The sequence below is a fragment of the Osmia lignaria genome, chromosome 3 (genome assembly GCF_051020975.1).
Source record: "Osmia lignaria lignaria isolate PbOS001 chromosome 3, iyOsmLign1, whole genome shotgun sequence".
In the NCBI taxonomy this organism is placed as follows: Eukaryota; Metazoa; Arthropoda; class Insecta; order Hymenoptera; family Megachilidae; genus Osmia; species Osmia lignaria.
In genome coordinates, this window is record NC_135034.1 from 7,008,365 (window position 1) to 7,029,209 (window position 20,845).

The 20,845-nt window shown below is 37.7% G+C and overlaps 1 protein-coding gene across 13 annotated transcripts in view; it reads left to right on the plus strand.

The window, feature by feature from the left end:
* sick (sickie) overlaps nt 1-20,845 on the plus strand; it is a 181,638-nt gene that overhangs the window by 123,568 nt on the left and 37,225 nt on the right. For 12 of the 13 annotated variants that reach the window (XR_013065268.1, XM_034326691.2, XM_076693414.1 and 9 more), the window contains 8 exons: nt 4,364-4,637; nt 12,667-12,999; nt 13,083-13,307; nt 13,383-13,797; nt 13,939-14,080; nt 14,338-14,364; nt 15,697-15,941; nt 16,136-16,287. Coding sequence is in view for 12 of the 13 variants with exons in the window: in XM_034326691.2 (XP_034182582.2) it covers nt 4,364-4,637; nt 12,667-12,999; nt 13,083-13,307; nt 13,383-13,797; nt 13,939-14,080; nt 14,338-14,364; nt 15,697-15,941; nt 16,136-16,287 (1,813 nt within the window). In the remaining variant the exon portion in view is untranslated. The remainder of the gene's footprint in view (nt 1-4,363; nt 4,638-12,666; nt 13,000-13,082; nt 13,308-13,382; nt 13,798-13,938; nt 14,081-14,337; nt 14,365-15,696; nt 15,942-16,135; nt 16,288-20,845) is intronic. The other variant, XM_076693412.1, reaches the window with a different exon arrangement.

The window sequence follows — 20,845 nt, forward strand, 5'->3', positions numbered from 1 at the left end:
TCATTTTTCTGATAATTTACAAATGGCGTTGAATTAGTAATACCGTGTTATATTTCTGTGAGTGCTATACAATTATATGCAATGTATAAACGGGCCAAAAAACATAATGTCCATTTATTCACAACTGTATAGCAGCCATAAAAATATAATGTAATAATAAATGTCAGCGATCAGCAAACTGATACGTGACATCATTAGTGATAATAGGATTATCAGAAAGTGAATTATGAAACGTCTATTACTAACGAATTTAAATTAAATTTAAAAATTTTCTGTCTCTTCATAGAAATCAGATTCTTATTCTTAAAAAGGCAAACATTTCATTCGTTCCACGTTATCTATTTTTCGGATTTAATAACAGCATGTAGGATATCCTCTACGAATTTCACGCTTTTGAACCACGTGTTCGATACAGTTGTACCACGAATACCTTGCTAAATTACTTCTCACGGAAGTACCATAATTCTGTGACAGGTTGTAATAGCACACTCAATCCTTTTAATTGTTTCATAAATCAAAGTGGTATAAGCGTTGCTTTCTACAACCACTTTGTTCACCTGATTCTGTTTTCACTGGTAATCTTTTGAGAATTCTGGGTTCCACAAATTATCGGTCCAATAAATGAAAGGATTATAAATTGAAATTATCCCAATTCCCATTGGAAATTTAGTTCGATGACGTAAAGAAAAATGAAGGGGTGAGTTTTTCGAAGAAATTGGAATCGTCAGGAAACACAATATTGCTTAAGAAACATTCGTATATTTCTTTAGAAATCTACTTTTCGTACACATATATTTCCCCGTTTTCCGTTGGAAACTTAGCTTGAAGAGACAAAGAAAGAACGAGGGTAGTTTTGTTAACCGATTCGAATTCCAAAGAAATACAAAATTGTTTGTGCGATAGATAGTGTCGTGTATTTCTTTCGGGACCAACTTTTCGCAAGCAGAAATTTTCTTGTTCCTCGTTGGAAACTTAGGAACTAAGGAAGCATTGATATTACTCGAACTAACAAACAAGTTCAATGTTTTCCAGCAAAATTTTCCTCCTCGAAACTTAACTGATCCGAAAAACACCCAATGAAGGGTACATTGATAAAGTTCATAATCCAAGTAGAGACAGGATCGATTCATTTCTAGTGTTCGATATCTCTAAGAAAAAGAAGAAGAGGTTCTTACTCCCGATGTATCTTCGGACGCGATCGTGGCGAATTGTCATCGACGCTAGTGCGCATGCGCGGCCGCGTGACGTCACGTCGATCGATCCGCGTGGTTGGCTAAGCTGGTGCAACCTGGCGGCGACGTCGGCCAACTTGCGAGGGCGGCTTAAGGCGCCACCAAGGGAGGTTCTTGCGCGATGGTGGCGGAGGGTTGCTCGCTCTCCTCGGGGGTAGGTTCGACGGCAGAGCCGGTGCTGTAGCGCGTAGTCCCGAGGGTGGGGAGCAACGTCGTCGAGAACGTACAATACGTAGCTGCACGAACGACCGGGAAGTCGTGGGTTTAGCGATAGTTCACCGGGAACCGGCTGCCTCTTCGTTGTGTTTCCCCGTCCATGCCGGTTCGTTTTTCACGAATATCTTCTAATCGCGATGTTACCCGGATAAGTCTGGAACGAGTGTGGAGAAGGTTGTCGAGTGACGTCTTGTGAAAAAAGGAGGAGAAGTACGATTACGGGACGAAGGTTCACGGTAATTTTCTCCTTTACGCTTGTTCCCCTCGTCGAACGGTCCAGGGTATCGTAGTGCGCCGGCTGTCAAGGTTAGGGCAAGTTTTCGGGGGATGAATGACCGGCAGGCGACCTCACTTTTACCGGGACTTCTCGGTGTGCGATTGATACGAGAAATCGGAGAATAAAGAAAGAGCAGGAAATAAGAATTGAAAGTTAGGGGCAATATTGGGTAGATATAAAAGAAATGAACTCAAGAAGTGGTAAAAGTCGAAGGAAAATAAAAGTCGACGTTTTTATTAGCTTGTCTTTGATGTCCATGGAAATATCATTCCTTTCGATAATTCCTTAAACAGAACAGATCGTTCTACGTCACCTACATTTTCATTGGATCTTCAAACAATGTACGCCGTCTAGGGAATGGTACAGGAGTAAACATAACGGAAGAGATTTTTCCAATAATAAGAGCAGGCCTATTGTCTGCGAACTACATCGAAGTAAAAGTACTGGGATAAAGAAAAAAGTTTTGTCAATAGAAACGAAAAGTGGAGAATCTTAAAATAGACAAGAATTGTAATAGCGATTATTCCTGGAACAATGTTTCTTAATTAGTTTAAAATCGTCCGTTGGAATGACAATGAATTTTAGAACCGCTTCAGGTCATTCGCGTCCTGTTGCAATTCACTCTCGCTTTCAATAGACCTCCTTATATTCTTCCACGGTTTTCTTAATTCTCTTTCACGAATGAAATCGTGTTACAATTTACCCAGGACCCCGAGTACTTTCATTTGAATTTAACCCGAGATTCACGCGTCGTGCAATTTCGTTTCGCGTTCAATTATCATTTAAACTTTCGTAATGAAAGTTCTCCGAGCCGGATGAACATGCTAAAGAACAAATTATACGGTTCAACGAGATTCTGGTATAAAATGGTCGATTAGATTCGAAATAAATTCATAATATAAAAACGTAGGTAACAATGAAAGTGGACGGTAATTTGAAAAATTCAAAAAGCAAAGGTAATTACAATTTTTAATGTAACGCGAGAACTTGTGTTTAATTATTAAGAGAATGGAGTTAGGTTGTGAAGAAATGTCGAAAAAGCATTGTTAGAATTGGAGCTCGTTAATCGCATTAGCTGGTAAAGTCTTGCACCGGCGGTGTGCTCACGTAAGCGCAGTAATCCTAATCCTACGCGCGTGATTCGTGAATTATTAATCGCACGAATTCACGAGACTTCATAGGATTTGCGTCAGCAAATTTGTTGCTACAGCCTTGCCTAAATGCAATGTAAACGCATCTTACCTGCGATCGTCGGTTCAAGCGTCGACTTGTACTACTTACATGTCAATTAACCAGCGTTCTTCGCGTTAATCCTTGTACTAAGATCGTAGGCTCGTTCCATAGAATATGCAAAATATCATATTTAAACGTCAAATTATTTTTTAAATTTCTTATACAATTCAACCTTCAATCCCGTGTATTGCAATGACGTTTTAATGATAGGTTAAAATTACAGTAACCAAGGATTATTCATTGCCTCTCTTCGTGGTCCGCTGCTCGAGGATTAAAACTGTGGCTCTCTCCATGGTCCGCGATCCGAAAGTTGAACCTAAAAATAAGGGCAATTACTATTAAATTTCTCTTTCAATTAATTTTAATTGCACGGTATTCGCGCTAAATTGAAACGTCATAAAGGTAAAGGCAAAAAAATGGCCTAATAAAGTTTCGTTCCATTTTAATTGGCGACAAGCACGAAAGGCCGTTCACAAAGGAGAACGGACAGCATGTATTCTTCGATTTAGGACAAATCATCGTTGGACGGACAGTGTCCGTAGAATTGATTGACTGGTGGATATAATTCCACTAATAGAGCAATTTCTGTACGGTTCGAAATCTAGCCTCGTTTGGCATGATTCATAATCCCGTGGCTGGTGCACAGTGTGCTTCTTTTTTTTTTTTGAAACGCCTGCAGCATTCTGTCAGGGATTCCTTACAAAAAAGCTAGTACCACGTTGCCATTGTCTAGTACATCCAGGTTTTATATTCTGCACGTTACCTCGTCCAAGTGACTCTAAATAGAAAAGCTCTGCCACTGTAGCCTGCATACTAGATGTTGCTTGGGAGATCTGTTTGCGCCAAGATAGTGATTTAAATCAATTTGGGTGATGTGATAATACTATTAGGGTAGTAGAAACACGAAGTAATTTATTTTTTTAAGTACACTGCAGGTAAATGATCTCATTTACATTTATATTCTTTGAAAATGTAACTACTTTTTTGTAACATATAAAAATATTTACATCTCTTCAATTTTCAAGTATGAAAACTTAAAATCATAATCATATCATAATTAATACAAACATCAGTATGATTTATTTATCCACTGTAATTTAAATATCATACTTTTTATATACTTCCAATAATATACTCATAATAATATTATGTTTTTAAAAAACAAAAGAATTACTTATTATAGTTGAACAATTAATTTGAAATTTCATATAATTAACAAAGGCACTTTCAATATCTATCAGTTATTATACCTGACAAAACAGTGTGCAAGATAAATATAGAAAATGAAGAAGGGTACTAAAGTGGGTAAACGAAAGCATAGAATAATTTTTAATGAAATATTCTTCACTGACAGGGTCTCGTGTCGTTGGTAAACAGTAACGAGACTGGCACGTGCTTTTTTTAGATACGTGGGTGGCTCGAGGCGAGAGCTGTCGGGGGTGAAGGAACTGGTGACCTCGAGGAGGGTGCAGAAGAGACCGTCGGCGAACGTAGTAAGGTCGGATGGAGGTTGCATCGGGGGCAGTCCAGGAAGTGGCGGCGTCATCGGTGGTGGTTTGCTAGGCGGGTGCAGCGGTGGTAGCGACGCCTTGGCGGAGTTAACCATCGAGGACCTGGCATCTATTCCCGCCGGAAATCACACCTCCGCCAATCACACGGGCCATTCCTCTCATCACAAGGTCAGCGAACTTACCTAAATCAATATTTCGTTCACCGTTCTCTGTCCATCGTGTTTAAATGAGCTGCCCGAAATATCCGTTAACCGACTGCATAATTTTCGGCCGGATACGTTAGTTGCGGTTCCGTCCTGTTTGCGCTTTATTACACGTTAATAGACTCTGGATGTTTATGCATTTGTAACCAGATGAACCGTGCAAAATTTACGAGCAGAGTATTTAGAATATGCTAATTATGCATTAAACGGACAGTGGTGGAAATCGGTTAATTTCAGCCTTCTCCATTTATGCTCCATCATTTTTCCATTAAAATAATTCAACGATCATTGAATTCGCGACGATTGATCGATTTTAGTTCGGTTTTATTAATCAGTTGACATCGCATTACGCGGCAAACATAGGCTGGAATTAATTAAGCTTAAACCGGGGCTGCGGTGCATTGGTTCCCTCGAAACAAACGGTAACGAGGTGAAACAATGCGAATTACAGACGGGAGGGTGAAACGTTTGATTAGGGAGTCATCGCGGTTTCTTCAATCCGAATCTCGTCCGATTAATGGTCGGTGAATTGTGACTGTCACGAGGACCACTCGAGGCGAAATAATTATTCGAGTCGCGTTATGAACTTCTTGCCTAATTATTCGATGGACGTGTACGTACGTTCGTCGAGTACGTGCAGTTCAACCGCAAACAATGAAATTACGAAGCGAACCTTTGCGTCAGCTGTTGCATCGTGCAGCTGCTATATACCGGGTGAAACATTTTTACCATTATTAGCCATTAAATATTTTAGTGCCATTCTGTGTACACTTTAGAGACTGGCAGTGTTTTCTTATCCTAATATACAGGGTGTTTCATGCAACTGTACCAAGTTATATCTCTTAAATGGTAGAAAATAGAGAAAAATGTCATTAGACAGAATTTTTCATCAGAACTAATAGTTAGCAATAGTAATGTAGATATTTCTTTAAATGGTTATAATTTCATTAAAAAAAATTCTGAAGGAAAATAAATTAGACCGCCCTTGATTCCTAAGGTACCTATTAAAATTTGAAAAATAAAATAGTAGAACATCCTTCGAAAAAAATATTAAGGTCTCTTTGGTAGATAGGGGTTGTAATAGTGTCATTCATGTCTAGATTTAATCATTCATGTCCAGGGATTTGTCAAACCCCAACATGGTAGCGTACAAAAAATAAGTGTAGTAAGGGAGGGTTAAGAACGAGTTCCACCCTTTAGACGCTGACCTTAAAAATTAGAAGATTCATGATTTAATCTTCTTTATGTTCCAAACTTTCGTACAAATTATAACAAAGTTAGAAAATTTTGAAATCTGACAATTTCTCAGTAAATTGTTCATTTTTATAGTATTTTATGATAAATAACGCGATCAGCGTCGTAAATGTCTCATCTCATCCAGCTCTATTTCCCTGGATAAATTCAACCCCGAAGCGTACGCTTCCACTGTACATGGTGCAAGAAGCGAATCAGAGTCTCTTTGATCAGTGGGGCCAATCTTGTAGGTGATCTGTGCCCTTTCAAACCGAGACTTTCCCCTATTCTCCTTCGCTTCGAATTCTCTCTTTTTTTTCCGTTGGCTAGTCAATCGTTCCCCCGTTTCTTCCTACGCCCGTTCCAATTTAACTTCGCTCCTTGTGTGTCTCGTGCGTTTATTTTCTCCCCTTTAATATACGAGCCGCGTTGCATCGCTGTAACACTGCACGTTGCATTTGACCCCCTTTTCCCCTAATAGCTCCATTCACTCTCTATGTCCTCCCCTTTTTTTTTTCTCGATGCAACGCCGTATGTTGTGCCGAGAGTTTCGCGTGCATCCTGCCCATCCTCCCACCGTGCCATCCGTAAAAGGTTTAAAGGACCCCTGGGATATCTCGCTACCAACTTTCCATGCCGCTCTTATCGCGAAAAGGGAGAAACAAGTAGCAAACCTTATTGTCATCGTCCTTCGATTTCGTTCTCGTCTTTTGTAGTTTTCTTTACTTTTCGACCATTTTCATCGAATTTTTATCCATCCTCCTCCATGGTGTTTTATTTTCTTTCCCTTGCTTTTTATCGAAGATTCGATTCGACCAGGGGTGTACTTGAACTTTCTTCTGAATATTGGTCCATCTGGTGTAGCCGGATATATACACACAAGTGGGTCTGAGCGTGACTCAGGCCCGTATTTATTCCTAGGCGTAATAGGCACGTGCCTAGGCCCCCATATTAATTTCTTTTCTATTTAATTATTCGACTATATAGGATAGTAATTAAATTCTTCACTATTAGAATTTTAAAACAAAATCTAAGGAAATTGCAAAAATAAATTCCAACCCATTAATTTCAATATTACTCCCCATAGAAAACCATGAGAATCGAAATTTTACACCGGTTCGGAAACATTCTATCGCGAAACCATAAGAAGGAAAGGCTTGAAGGATCGCTATCGATTCCAAGTCTCGTCCATATTTTATCCTTTCCCATCCGACTGGCTGACTCTTGGTTCGCTGTTTTTTTACGCCCGTCCCACGACAACATCCTCTTCCGTTCTCCCAAGGCGAATGGATTTGTCAAATTTTCCGAAGGGAGGGAAAAACAACGACGCCGATGAGACGAGAAAGTCCCCGATGCATCGTCGAACGAAGACGGGAACGGGATATGTGTGTTTTGCAGGGATTGGAAAGAAAAGAGAGGAAAGAGGGATTAGTGTACGCGTCGCCGTGAGTTATGCAGGCGGGTCACGGCAGGTCGTCGAATGGAATCGATATCTGCCGGGTAAAATAATAATCGTTCTCTTTCCCTTGTCTCGCTCTCTTCCTTGTTCGTACGGTTATTGTGAACAAGACATGGTCGTAGAAGAGCAAGGTTTTTGCAAACCAGGTAGATGTGCAAAATTTCATTAACTATTACTGGAAAAGTGGCACTAGTATGATTAAAGATCCAAGTGAGAATCATCTCATTCAGGAGGCAATATAATGAGAGCCCACCGTATTCAATTTTTCAGATATTATATAAATATTACAAAATAATGTTAAAATACAACATCATTTTGTTCATTAATATTTGATATAAAGGTGCTTAAGAAGAGAATAATTAAAATTAATTTTGCTGATTAATTTATTATAGACAGTTCTATCGTGAAAAATATTTTACTTTTGTAATGTTTAGATATATTTCTCTAAAAATGAACTTTTAATACAATTAAAGTTGCTAAATAGTAATAGCAATTAAATATCTAAACATCCAAATGATTTTAAAGTATCTTTACAAACTCGCTTGCATAATATCTTGAAACTCCTTTCAGGTTGTTTCTCCTTTAAGTTTTAATTTTCTTTTCCCAAAATGTGCTACTTAACTCCTTAACTAACACCTTCATTCACTATCGTTAAACGTATGCACGAACGTGTACAAGCTTCCCTAAGAATTTTCTTCAAAGCCAGACGAATTTGGATTTACCGGATCTCTTCACGGAATGATTTTTCTTGCCTTCGTTTTGGTTCATCTTTGCTTCCCTCTATTCGAGACGAGCTAAAGGGGTATACGTTTCTCTTTTCCGCAATTACTCGGTCTTCCTATGAATACCTATTCAGCGAACATCTCGTTTACTTTTTGTTACTGGTATTTTCACGGTAATACAAGGCCCTCGAGCAAATAAATACTGCTCATTACTCGAATTACAATCGCCACTAACGAGCGGTAATTTCCACCGAAATGCTGAAAATGTTTTCCCTTTAAATGCAAACAAATTATCGCCCTTTTCAGCTGATCATTCAGAAATACTAACTGCACCATCATTTTGTTAACGACCATTTTGTACAAATTACCATTGGATAAAATGATGTGTTACCAATAATAAATGGATTATGGTTTTCTCTGTATTTATATAATACAGTAGGCTCTCGTTATATTGCCATGTGAGCGATTTGATTTTCACATGGATATTCAAGGATACTAATACTACCCTTTCGCCATCGTAGCCTACAAAAATGATACATTTTTATCTCCCTTTTCCCTTCCAACTGAAAGTTTGGAAACTTGCAAAATTTTCCATCCTGCAGGCCCATCTGCGGCTATATAACGAGAGTCTATTGTAATGGAAATACTTGTTTCTCGTACACGTTAAATTAGAATAATTTTTCAATTTATTAGATGTATAAATTAATTCCCTGCCTTTTCTATTTCTAATTAAAAATTAATTTTGAAAAATCACAGTAACCAATGCTACTGGTAACCAATAATATTATTATTATTTTACAATTTTAACAAAATTCCTATCAAAATTTATGAACTTTTCAGATTTTTCTGAATAATAAAATTTGATCGCTTCTTTTATAGATGTGATTCAGATAAAGGAATATTATTTCTCTCTTTCATCGCTTTCGAATGTTCGTTTCAATCATTGGAACAGATCAGTAAAATGAAATTAAAGGAGACTTCTTCGCTTCGATTTGCCTTCCTCGGGAAAAGTTAGTTTCTTATAGCCGATAATCCGAGGAGGATAATCCTCGATTCTATTGGTTCGAACTGGAGATCCGTGAGCAGGCCGAAATGTAATCAGTTTCCAAGTAACATTCTTTTTTCCGCTTTTTGAACCGAGCCACCCTCTTACCGGATATGCTGAAGAAGGGTGAAAAGCAACGGGGTGTGGCCTCGCATGGTACCTTATCGTTTGCAAAACAATGCTCTGGCTTTTATTCTATTCTGAACGGAGACCGACTCTGTTGAATACTAATTTCCAGTTAGAATATACGAGGAAAGATACCGGAGTTCTTTAATTATATCTGTTTTCCTGAAAATTTTAACTTTCCGTTACTTAACGTTAAATAATATTCCATTTTCTTTTTGTTTAGCCAGTAAAACGTATATATTAAATTTTAAACATTTAATGACTTCCAAGGCCGCCTTCACCTCTAGGCAAAACAGGTGAAGAAAGTGGTCCACATACAGGTGCTTATCGTTACTGCATGAAATAAATAAATCAGCTGGTTTCAACTTCTGAATTTAATTAAAAAATGGGTATAAGAAAGGCCTCGATTTTCATTTGTATGCCTAGGATCCGATAAGTTCTAAAGGGAGCTCTGGTGACTTTTGTTATCAATCAAATGCTATTAAATTGCATTTCAACAGGAGACTATTATACATATTAAAAAATTATGAAAATTTACTTCTGCAATGTTAATTTTGCAAAGATTTATTTAAATTATATTTTTTATTATTCTAAATTGATTATTATCAATAAAATTTATATTAGACCAAATCTCAGTTAATATACTACATTTGGAGAGGGTGTATAATTGTAATTCTTAATCATAATTATCATCTATTCCAACATGAATTTATTAAAAACACGAGGGAAAAATTAGAGCAACTGAAGGTTCGAATTCAATCGTTATGGACGTATAAAAAATGAGGATGGTATAATAATTTTTTGGGCCAGGATATTTTTTGTGACTGGCTGTACAGTACACAGAGCATTCGGTAGCGTTCGTTAGTAAGTATAATAGTATCGTGGAATAAAGTGGGGAGGGCCGGTGAGCGATGGATCGTCGACCCTCGCAGTCGGCAGTTAACGTTCGTCTGCCTCGTGAAAACGTGATGCTCCATCCTGGTGTAGAATATATCGATAATGCTTCCTTGAAAACTATTCTTTAATCTCTTTATGCTGGAAAAAAGTGCGTTCTCACGTCGAATACCCAACGCGAACCCCCTCGAAAAGTATTGAACGACTCGGGCTTGAGGTATCGACGAAATCATTCAAACTGTTGGAAAAACTCACCCCTGTACTTTACCACGATGGTTACTGTGCTGATATAACGAATATTTATTGATGTTTTCTGCTTAAGATTGGCTTCACGCCTTACTATGATTTCTTTCCTAAGTAATTCGTGCTTAAAGTGGGAGACACAGGAAGATGCAGTGTACAGTTTGTGTGATTTTTGTTGAATGCACTTCGAGGTTGAGATTTTTAAATGAACTTGGTAAATAATTGGATTATTGCCAAGATAAATGAAATATTAAAAAGAATATATGGTACAGTTTAGTGGCTGTGTTAAAAAACAAAGTTAATATTGAAATAGTAATATAGTGGTACCAAAAAAATGACATTGGAAATATTGCAAAATTAGAATTTAAATTTTTATCTAGTGAATGTGTGGAAAGTAATGTTCATTAGATTTAATGAGTGAAAAGAAATGAAATTTCATGTTTGAGGATATGCAGTATATTAAAGACTGCAACAAAACATGGTGAGTTGATTAAAAAAGTAGCAATTTCACTGTTATTTAATCTTCAAATAATTAATTAAAGGATTAATATTTTTTTTCTTCAGTTTAAATCTCATATTCAGTATTGAATTATTAATGTAATTGTAAATATAAATATAATAAGCTGATATAATTGGGAACGATGATTTATCTTAATTAAATGAATCTCTAATTAATATATCGATTTTTAAATTTGAAAATCAAATTCATTATTGAGTTTCCAACATATGTCTTATAAAATACATGGAATTTAATTATAAAATTAAGGAGGATAAATTGCTTGAACTGAATGAATATCGAGAAGTTATTTGAAATTCGCTTTGAATGAGAAGTGTCTGAAACAAATAGGCAGCCCCCATTGAAATTGCACTAGTCGTCGAGGGTAACAAGGGTGGTTCTACTCGAGGGCTATCCCTTAATTATCCCGTGCAATGACGCATTCGATGTTCACACAGGTATTTCGACGTTATCGATCCCTCCAAACTTGTGGACACGTGTATCGGTGAATTTTCGCAGTTTTGCTTGATGAGGGTACTTTTACAGATCGATGAAATTAGTAGGAGATTCAATGGTACTTCGCAGTGAGTGTTTAATAACTGGGTTGTTTAATTAAATGGCGAGAAAAATATAATTCTCAGAAATTATGCATGGTAAAATTTATTTTTTCAAAAATTCAGAAGTGATTTTGGAATATAAGTAATAATAATAATATTTGTTTATTAAATAATTCACCTTTTTTAATTTCATTTAAATAAAACTAAACATTTTCGATAGAAACTTTTAAGAATAAAAAGTTACTGTTAAATATAAATTTGTAATCTTTCCTAAATATTCTCAGTGTTATTAAATTATTTTTAACATTTTCTATCTCTGTTTCAAACACTTTCCCGCCGCACCCTGTCACGACGTTAACATTTATTTTACTACGAAAACAGGAATGTTTTCTCAGAGACATTCCTGAAAATAAACCTAGTTGAAAAGAGAAAAAGAAATGAAAGACGTTCACGAAACACGAACGAAAGGAGGACCCGGTTTATTTGCATTTTCACGGTAACGGTGTCGTTCAAAGACAAAGTTTATTGTTCCTCGATCGTTCTTTTCGCTGGTGATGCAAGCTCAGGGATTATCGTCAATTCGATCGGAGTAGAACACGTTTTTAAAGAGCAAGAAATGGGAAAAGCCGTGTTCGACCCTCAGGGATCTTTTGTCCAGGTTATGGCCTTTTCACTGTACGTTTACGACCTGGCCAGTAAAAACCTGAAGAACCGTTTCTACCCCCATGAGTCACTTGATGCTCCTTAACTTTACGTGGTGCACAGAAAGAGGGTTTACTGGAAATGGAACAAAAACAGAGAATTTTCGTTTTACCGATTTGCTAGAACGACTAGATCAATCTTATCCGAATGTTTTTTTATTTTTGAACCTCGATGATTTACTGGTAGCCGAAAGTGGTTTTGTTTGTACCCCATAGAACAGCCGCCGTCACGGCGCCCCGTTCTGAATCATGCCATGAGGGTTCTGACTTCTGCAAACATCGTGCTCGACAATCGATAATAGTGAACTGAACCTCACCGGAAGTCCTTGACCCAGGTCGCACGTTCGATTAAAACGAGATTGACAAGAATTTCACCCCAAAAAATTACCCTGTTTCTCATTAATTTCCGCCAATCATTAAATAAATGAAAACGCAATCATCATTTATATGATAATTTTTTAAATAATTCTTTGAGTTTTATTTTAATTATAAATAAATTTTTGTTTTCTCTCAAACAGAGAGTGCCGGGTGGTGGTGGCGTGATTGTGGGGGGTGGCAGTAGTTCGGCCACCCCCCAAGGTGCACAACAGGGCAGCAACCTGGTGTACCGCGTGGTCAGCTCCAGGCATCCCGGTGGTCATCATCCTCACGTGAAAAAGTCGGACAGTTCTCAGCAAACGGATAGTTCAGCGTTCAAGCACCAGCAACAACAACAAAGTTCGAACAGCTCAGGGAACAGTAGTTCAAATAGCCAGCAATGGAAAAAGTACATCGAGGCTGGTGCTGCGAGGGATCGGGAAAGAGACAAGGAGGGCGCACCCCCGAGTCCTAGTCCCTCCAGGCGATCCCAGGTAAACATTCGTATACTTTCATTTCTCTCCACATTGTTTCTATACTAGACTATACTATCATTTCTATACTGTCATTTCCACAGGACAAACACCGTAAGCAGGCCATGGCTGAATATGCGAATGGCGAGAAACCGCAAAAGATATCCTCAGGAACATCAACCAGTGGCAGCAGCAAAGTCAGGGGTGTGCCTCAGAGTTTTGGATACGTGAAAAGACACAGTGCCGGTACCAGTCCCAGTCCTAACGGGGTCCAAAATGGAAAGGATGCTACTCGGACAGCTCAAGTTAGCGCGGTTCCTAGAACTAAGGTAAGATTCTTCGATTCAGAATTATTAAATTCCCTCTATTGAGTAATTAATCGAAACCCTTTAACTTAATTCCAGGTTAAAGTATCCGGTGGCACGCAAACGTGTACCACGGAACTGCAGGCTAATTCATCAGCGTCGAATCAAGGACATCATTACAAGAGTTACAGTCTCACAGGACCAAGTGCCAGTCAGCTTTCTCAGTCGGTACGGGATCGGCTTATGCTCGGTTCGCAGAGTTTGCCGAAACCTGGTAGCCCAGAATTCACGGCACTGTTCGCGTCCGCTCATCATCGCGATAGAGGATCCGGCGGAGGACCAAGTGGCACTTCCTTTTCGCCACGAGTACTCAAACCTTCGGACGGAAGTCTCAGCGATACGTGCAGCAATTACGCGGCACCTGATCTTCAAGGTTATTACACGCCTAACAGTCCGTACACCACGTCCTGGATGAGACACAGCAATACTTATACACCGAGTGGACGTTCTCAAGGCAAGTTTCTAACGTCATGCGTCATGTATAGTACCGTGTATAGTTGACTTTTCTAATAAAAGGAGGGTAATATAAGAAAAGGAAACCCCATAATTTCTGTATTACTAAATTTTATTTTATTTTTTTTTTTTTCAATTTCAGGAATGGGTTTGTGCGAAGCTGACAGCGTAGAATCGTTGGGATCCCATCGAGCAAGTTTGACCCATGCTCGATTGTTAATGCACCAAAGGGATTCGACAGGATCTCCAGCTCCACCTAGGCTCAACCGAAGCAACTCGATCAGGTAAGTGTACAATAATGATCCAATTTTCATTTTGTGCATTAGTTCCTACGACTTTATATGAAATCATTAGAAGTCATTTGCATACGTTCATATTGTATAGATGCATGACTAGAGGATGCAAATTTCTCACCACATTTATTCAAAACGATCAGTTTCAGCTTTGTTCTTTTTCTCTGATTCTTTATAATTAAAACCGCCCTATGACAACGAATACCCGTTTACGGTGAAATAACGCAGATCATTTGATACCGTTCTAGCCATCTGCGGGACAGGACATTCCCAAGGTAGTGAGACAATCTAGAATACACATACGTCCAGCCTGTTTTCCATGCATAAGTATTGAAAGAACAGCACCTTTATAGGGTTGTAATACCTTGTATACATACATACACCAGTGACAAATTTATATCAGCACCAAGAAAACACATACATGTATATTTTATCTTCTCTCCAATCATTTACACCTGTGTCTTTCAACAGTAATGTTAGTTATTATTGGTTGACTCTTCTTCAACTTCCTTCGCATTTGGCATCTGTGATTGGTCTATGCTTCTTGCTACAACCGCATGTTAAAGCTTGTTTAAGAATCTGTTGTTACACAGCGAAAGGAAACATGTATTGGTATTCAAAATTAGGATATTAATATTGATTAAAGGATACAGATAAACGAAAAATCTCTTCATGAAAAGCTTAATTATTGAACTAATCTTCTCATGAACATATTTAACGCGTGTTGTAACTCAGTAAAGCTGAGAATATTTAGTCATCCTCTTCTTCAACGTCCAGTTCGTTTCCTTTCGCTGATAAAAGACCATACGAGTGTATACACGAACCGAGGGAAGCGGTACTCGACATTTAAACGAAAGGGAATTTGTCTTTTAATTAGAAGGCGCCTCCAGATCGACTAATTACGTATACACTCGTCAGGTAGACGGACGTGTTCTCATCCGACGTCCTAAGTAAACTGAACGCTCTCAGATGCGAAGAACTCTTCTGCGAGTCGATCGATCTCTCTAAAGAGTCTCTCATTGAATTGAGCAGAGTAAATTACCGTCAGGAAAATGGCAGTGTAGGAGAAGGAGACTCTCCATCACTCGCTATAATAATGAAATAAATATTAAATCAAATTTTAATGGGGCTTTTTTTCCTATAGATTTTCTCTAAAAAGAAAAACTTGCTAATTTAATTCAATGTCTTCGCATCTCGAGGTTTCAAGAACACAAACACACTTCTGTATTCAGGAATTTTAATATTCAATAATTAATTTGTTCCTGAATGCAGTTGAGTGTAACAAGCAACAATAAGTATCTGTGCTTTCTGTCGTTCAAAAGACTCTACTTAGGTGATTTTGCGTAAGGGACGTAGGAACACATTCCAAAATTCTCGACAAGGTTTTATGGATTATTTCGACTCCTCTTCGTCCTCTATCGGTGCACGTAGCGCGCTTTTTATTATCCGCAGGTGCAAACAGTTCCTTAAATCAATGTATCGTTTCTTAACGAAAAGTTTCAAAGTTAATTGTAAATTTAATTAAGGGACTGTTTGTTAGCATTTACAATGTATGTTTGCATTAATTTCTACCGGAAATTTAGATGCCTGTACCTCTGTTTTCGCAGATCCACGAAAAGCGAAAAAATGTATCCGTCGATGTTAGCTAGAGGAAGCGGAGCCTCGTCTTCTGTCGGTGAAGAAGTTGGAGTTGGAATTGGAATGGGAGTCGGCGTTGAACCGTATTACAGTGTTCCTGTTGGATCTACCGGGTGTACTGGACAACACTGGTCTCAACCGACGTCTCCTACTCCCACGCATACTTCACGACAACCACCTAATCTTTATCAACACGTGCACAAGGACGATGATAGTAAGTTTTCATTTACAGATTCTAATGGCGACTAGTATGAATTTATAATAATGGGGCTGTAGCAATAAAAATGAAAAAAAATGATTATCTAAGAAGATTTTTGACAAATATATTAATAACTTAATAACACCATATGCATAGTTTCATTTTTTCTAAATCTCTTCAAATAAAATTTTCTCTTCTTTTGCCCTCAGTCCACGGTTCTTCGGTGTCTTTGGTATCGACAGCGAGCAGTCTGTACAGTTCAGCCGAGGAGAAACAGGCGCACGAGTTGAGAAAATTGCGACGAGAATTACTGGACGCTCAAGAAAAGGTCCACTCGTTGACCAGCCAGCTATCGACAAACGTGAGTACATGTTACATGTCGATTACTATAGAGATAAAGTTTCCTTGACGTGTATTAACTACCTGCTACTGTTCGCTTTAAAGTAGTTCGCGTTTCGTAATTTATGTAGCAGTCTATTAAACTGACGTCACGTTGATATACAATTGCTTCAAGCGGATCTGTCCTACTGGAAAGTGAGACAGGTCGACTCGTTCTCGTTGTAACCGGCGAATTGGTGCAGATGATTAATCATAATTAATCGAACGAGACAACGGTTAGCGAACTGTTACCAGTTCGTGGTCGTTGATTTGCTTTAACGAGCTAGATCCGACCAAACCTGTTGCTACAATATTTCTTGTACAACGTCGATACATCATCCCAAGCTAGGCGATTCCATTATCATTTTTTATATTTACCGGGTAAATGCATCATACTAAGTGTGGTTACATTGCGAATAGCAATGAAAATAATGAAACGTTTCACAAAAAGGTTTATTGATAAACAAATGTAGTTGAGTGCAGGTTATATAACTGATTTATTCAACATCGCCAACTAACCAGGTTAGATAAATCATTACAGTATATTATTAGTTTAATTAAAAGAAAGTACGATAAACACAGGGTTTAATATATTACGAGTGTGGAGTTTACGTTCTAATTTAACTTCGAATAACCCGCGTGTTCCCGGAAGCGTCGAAGCAGCTGATTGGCTGTCCAATGGGGAAGCTCGGCGGCCTCGACCAATGAGACGCGAGGCCGCCGTTCGGGCATCATGGATCGCTACGGCGTGGATCGGTAGTCAGTTTACATTCAGTTTGTGTTGAGACGCGATGCTTTGAACGTCACGTGTCTCGTACGCGTTTCGTGTACATATCTCGTGTTGATGCATGGATAATCGGTCATTAAAACCCGTGGGCCAGTATCGTGTGACAAAGTGTGAGCAAATCAGTTACCGCGAATATATTGATTCGTGTTTTCGATCGGCGTGCGACTCGTTCGATGTGCCTGTAATGTAATCCTCCAACGCGACTAAGTGGTTCGAAAGAGAAGCGATCGGTATGGAGTCGTTTGTCTGGTTTGATTTTTACCAATACGGACGGTGACTCGATAAGTTTTTTGTTGATAACTTATCGCTGACCAGGTCTTTCTCTCCTCCGATGGTAAGTGTTTAATCAGTCATTATTATGGTTTGCGCTCGTGACACTTCGTACGTTTGTTTACTACATTAGTCCTTATCTATTTTATGTCAAAACAGTAGTTAGATAAGAACATTTTAGATACATTTAGATGCAGTACGATACATCTGAAAAATGTAGTATCGTATTAATTACAAATTATTTACAAGGTTATTTTAACAAGTAGTGTGTACATCATTTATTATCCAAATATAATATACGGTGTACCATCATTATTCTTGGACGACGCGACGCGGCGGACCATGGAGAGAGTCCCAATTTTAATTCAATTTTGTATTTCATATTATTATCATTTCTTTTTAATTTTACACTGTTCCTTTAAAAATTATTCTTTAGTAGTAAATTAATAGAAACAAGTGCCTAGGTCTGAGAATTATTTTGTAATAAGACTTTAGGCCCTTTCGCGTTAGAAAGGAAATTAATTTCGGTTGGAATTACAAGAGTTCGTAGAAATAATGTAATGAACGGTTTAAAGACAGATATTCCGGACAAATTGGGTCGTTTAAGTGCGCGATCTTTCCTCGTTATTGAGCGCATAATCGCGATACGATATCTGGATGCGCATCTCGAGTCGATGAGTTTTATATTTGCATTATATTCTTTACAGTTTTTATTTTTATTCTTTTTTAAATGTATAATATGAAATACAAACTTAAATTAAAATTGGACTCTCTCCATGGTCCGCCATCCGAGGGTTAACAAATTCTTTCTAATTGTGTGCAATTGCATTACAAGAATATAAATTTCTATTACTTGGAATTCATTTACTCCATACGCTCTTGTTTATACATGGTAGGTCGCAAATCAAAGTACAATTCTATCTGAGAAACTAATAACAAAATTTGGTATACAATTTCAGAAACAAAACCTCAGATAAATCAGTTTTATACCAAATTTTTATTAAAATAACTCCTTTCTCCTGTTATGTATACACACGATTTCCGACCCACCGTATATAAAACTCATCAAGAACAATGATCACGTGCATCTACAAGACGATACAAACTTTACACTAGTCTCGTGGCTCGACATGCAGCGAATCCTTTGGACTTTGTGTATAGAATACATAAAAAAGGACTCCCCATTGGTAGCACGATTCGACGAAAGCTAAGAAGGGAACATTACAAACCCTTACTCATCGATTTAAACGAAACTTGGTGGGTTTATAGAGTGATCCAAGACGAGAATAGTAGTATGCCTCATTCGTACTTAATCGAGCTTGAAGAATCTGAAAACTGACCCTAAATTTAGATGGGCATTTTGACTTTTCCGTATAAAAACTCTTGAACTATAAGAAATAGAAAAATATTGTATGAATAAGAGTTTAATTGCACAATAAATGCTATAAGACTACGTTTACAATTTTGAAAAAATGGTTTTTGTATTAACACTAGAACTACCGACGTTTGATGCACACTTTTCAGTTTTCAAGGAACGGTGTAAAATTTAGAAAATGAAAATAGTATGAAACACGAAATTTAATTAAAATTGGGCCACTCTCCGTGGTCCGAGGGTTAATTAACAGTACATGTAATACCCTACTAATTGTTTACTTCCTGTTGAAAAGAATCAAGGACAAAATTTGATATTTATGATTGTAAAATTTTCAACATAGTATTTGCTTTACAGTGAAAGTAACTACAGTGTAATTAGTTAAAAATACAGTATAGTTGTTCACCCTTTACAATCAGAGTTTACTCAGGTGATCGAAGACATAGTCAAAGATCTTGATGTAAAATCAACAAACGTTTTTCTTATTGAAAGGTTAACCATTTAGTTACGACAAACCGAGTCACGAATGTGCACTTTGCTATGGTGTAATTTGAACATTTAAAAAAGAATATTTCAAGCTTGGGATAGATTTCTTTAATATTTAGACAATGGATATTCTTCTTCAATCTTAATATTTAAATTTCCAAATTTGTTTTATTATGAGTTATTTGTTTCTTATTTTGATCTTTACTGTCTCTTTCATAAGGATCTATGTAGATTTTCTCCAAAATAGTTCATTTCCTTGGAAAAAAATAATCTAAGATGCAGTCAATTTTTTTGAAATTTTGCCTTCCAAAATAATTTTATTTATTTATAAATTATCCAAATATTCCGTATATTCCTTTACAATTAAATGTAATTTCATATCATTTAGAATAAATTTTAATTTTTGAACTAAGCTTATCAAGCAAGGGTCCTCGAAGGTTTGATAACCCTGGGCCTTAGAAATCCTAATATGATGTTCAAATATCGTGGTAGCCACCCGCATAAACGTATATGCTTACTGTACACTTTGTCAATAGAAGCATAATGTTCGAAAGACGTCTTTCGTCGCGAAAGGGTAGCACAGTCCTACTATACAAGTTTAATTTACACGTCGCGTCGTTTAGAAGTAACACGCTCTATATGGCATAGGAAGAACCTGGTCGAGGATCTTTCCTAGGAAAGACGAACGGATCTACCCGAGAACCGATGATTTTTGCGCTAGTATATGCGATACCGGTATCCAAGATTCTCCTCGCGTACACCTTCCTCCACCATCCTCCTTTCTACCTTTGTCTTTTTCTCACGTTTCCGTTTCTGTCATCGGGAACGCCGCGCCGTTCGTCACTCGCGCGACGACTCTTGCCAACGGGAAAGAACTCTACCGACGACACGGAACTCGCGATCTTTCCTTCCACCATGTCCATTTATAGTTATTGATGCCTTGTAAGGGCCTAGTTATGTCGATCGTACCACGATTTGCGGACGTACGCTTTATTCGGTAAACTGTTCTATAGAAATTTTATTGAATGTTACATCAAATGAAACGAGGCTTCGGTGGATGTAGGTGTAGAAAGTATTCTCTCCCCGAGAGCCAGAATAACCCCATGTCCATTTGCAGTATTTTTGGGAGAGAAACAAGAACGATCTGTAGGGGTATCAGAAATTTCGGGTTTCAACGGATATCCTAAAATTCGATTTGGGAACGGGCTGGGAATTTTATACTCGAGTTATTATGAAAATTTGAATATTCATTACTGGAGACTAATTGGTTATCAGCAATTCAGAAAAACTTCCGGTGGGCCTATAGGGATTCGAGTCCCAGTTAATTAAAATTAGGGCTCATTATATCATTAATCTCCTGGTAAAACTTCAAGTCCCGTGCCAGTGTATTTTAATGTATTTGAATTTTCAATGGGTATTGAAGTTGAGGAAGGCAGACTACAATCAGTGTTATTGGTTTGAGATATATTTATTCTCAACATATTGCTCGTAATCAGTAACTTATCACTAAGTATATAATCACTGTATGAACACGATTAACCTCCATTTCTAGAAGAGCTGGAGTCGCGTATAACATTTTAAGAATCTTAAATATTTGTGCTTCTCCTGACTTTTTAAATTGTTTAA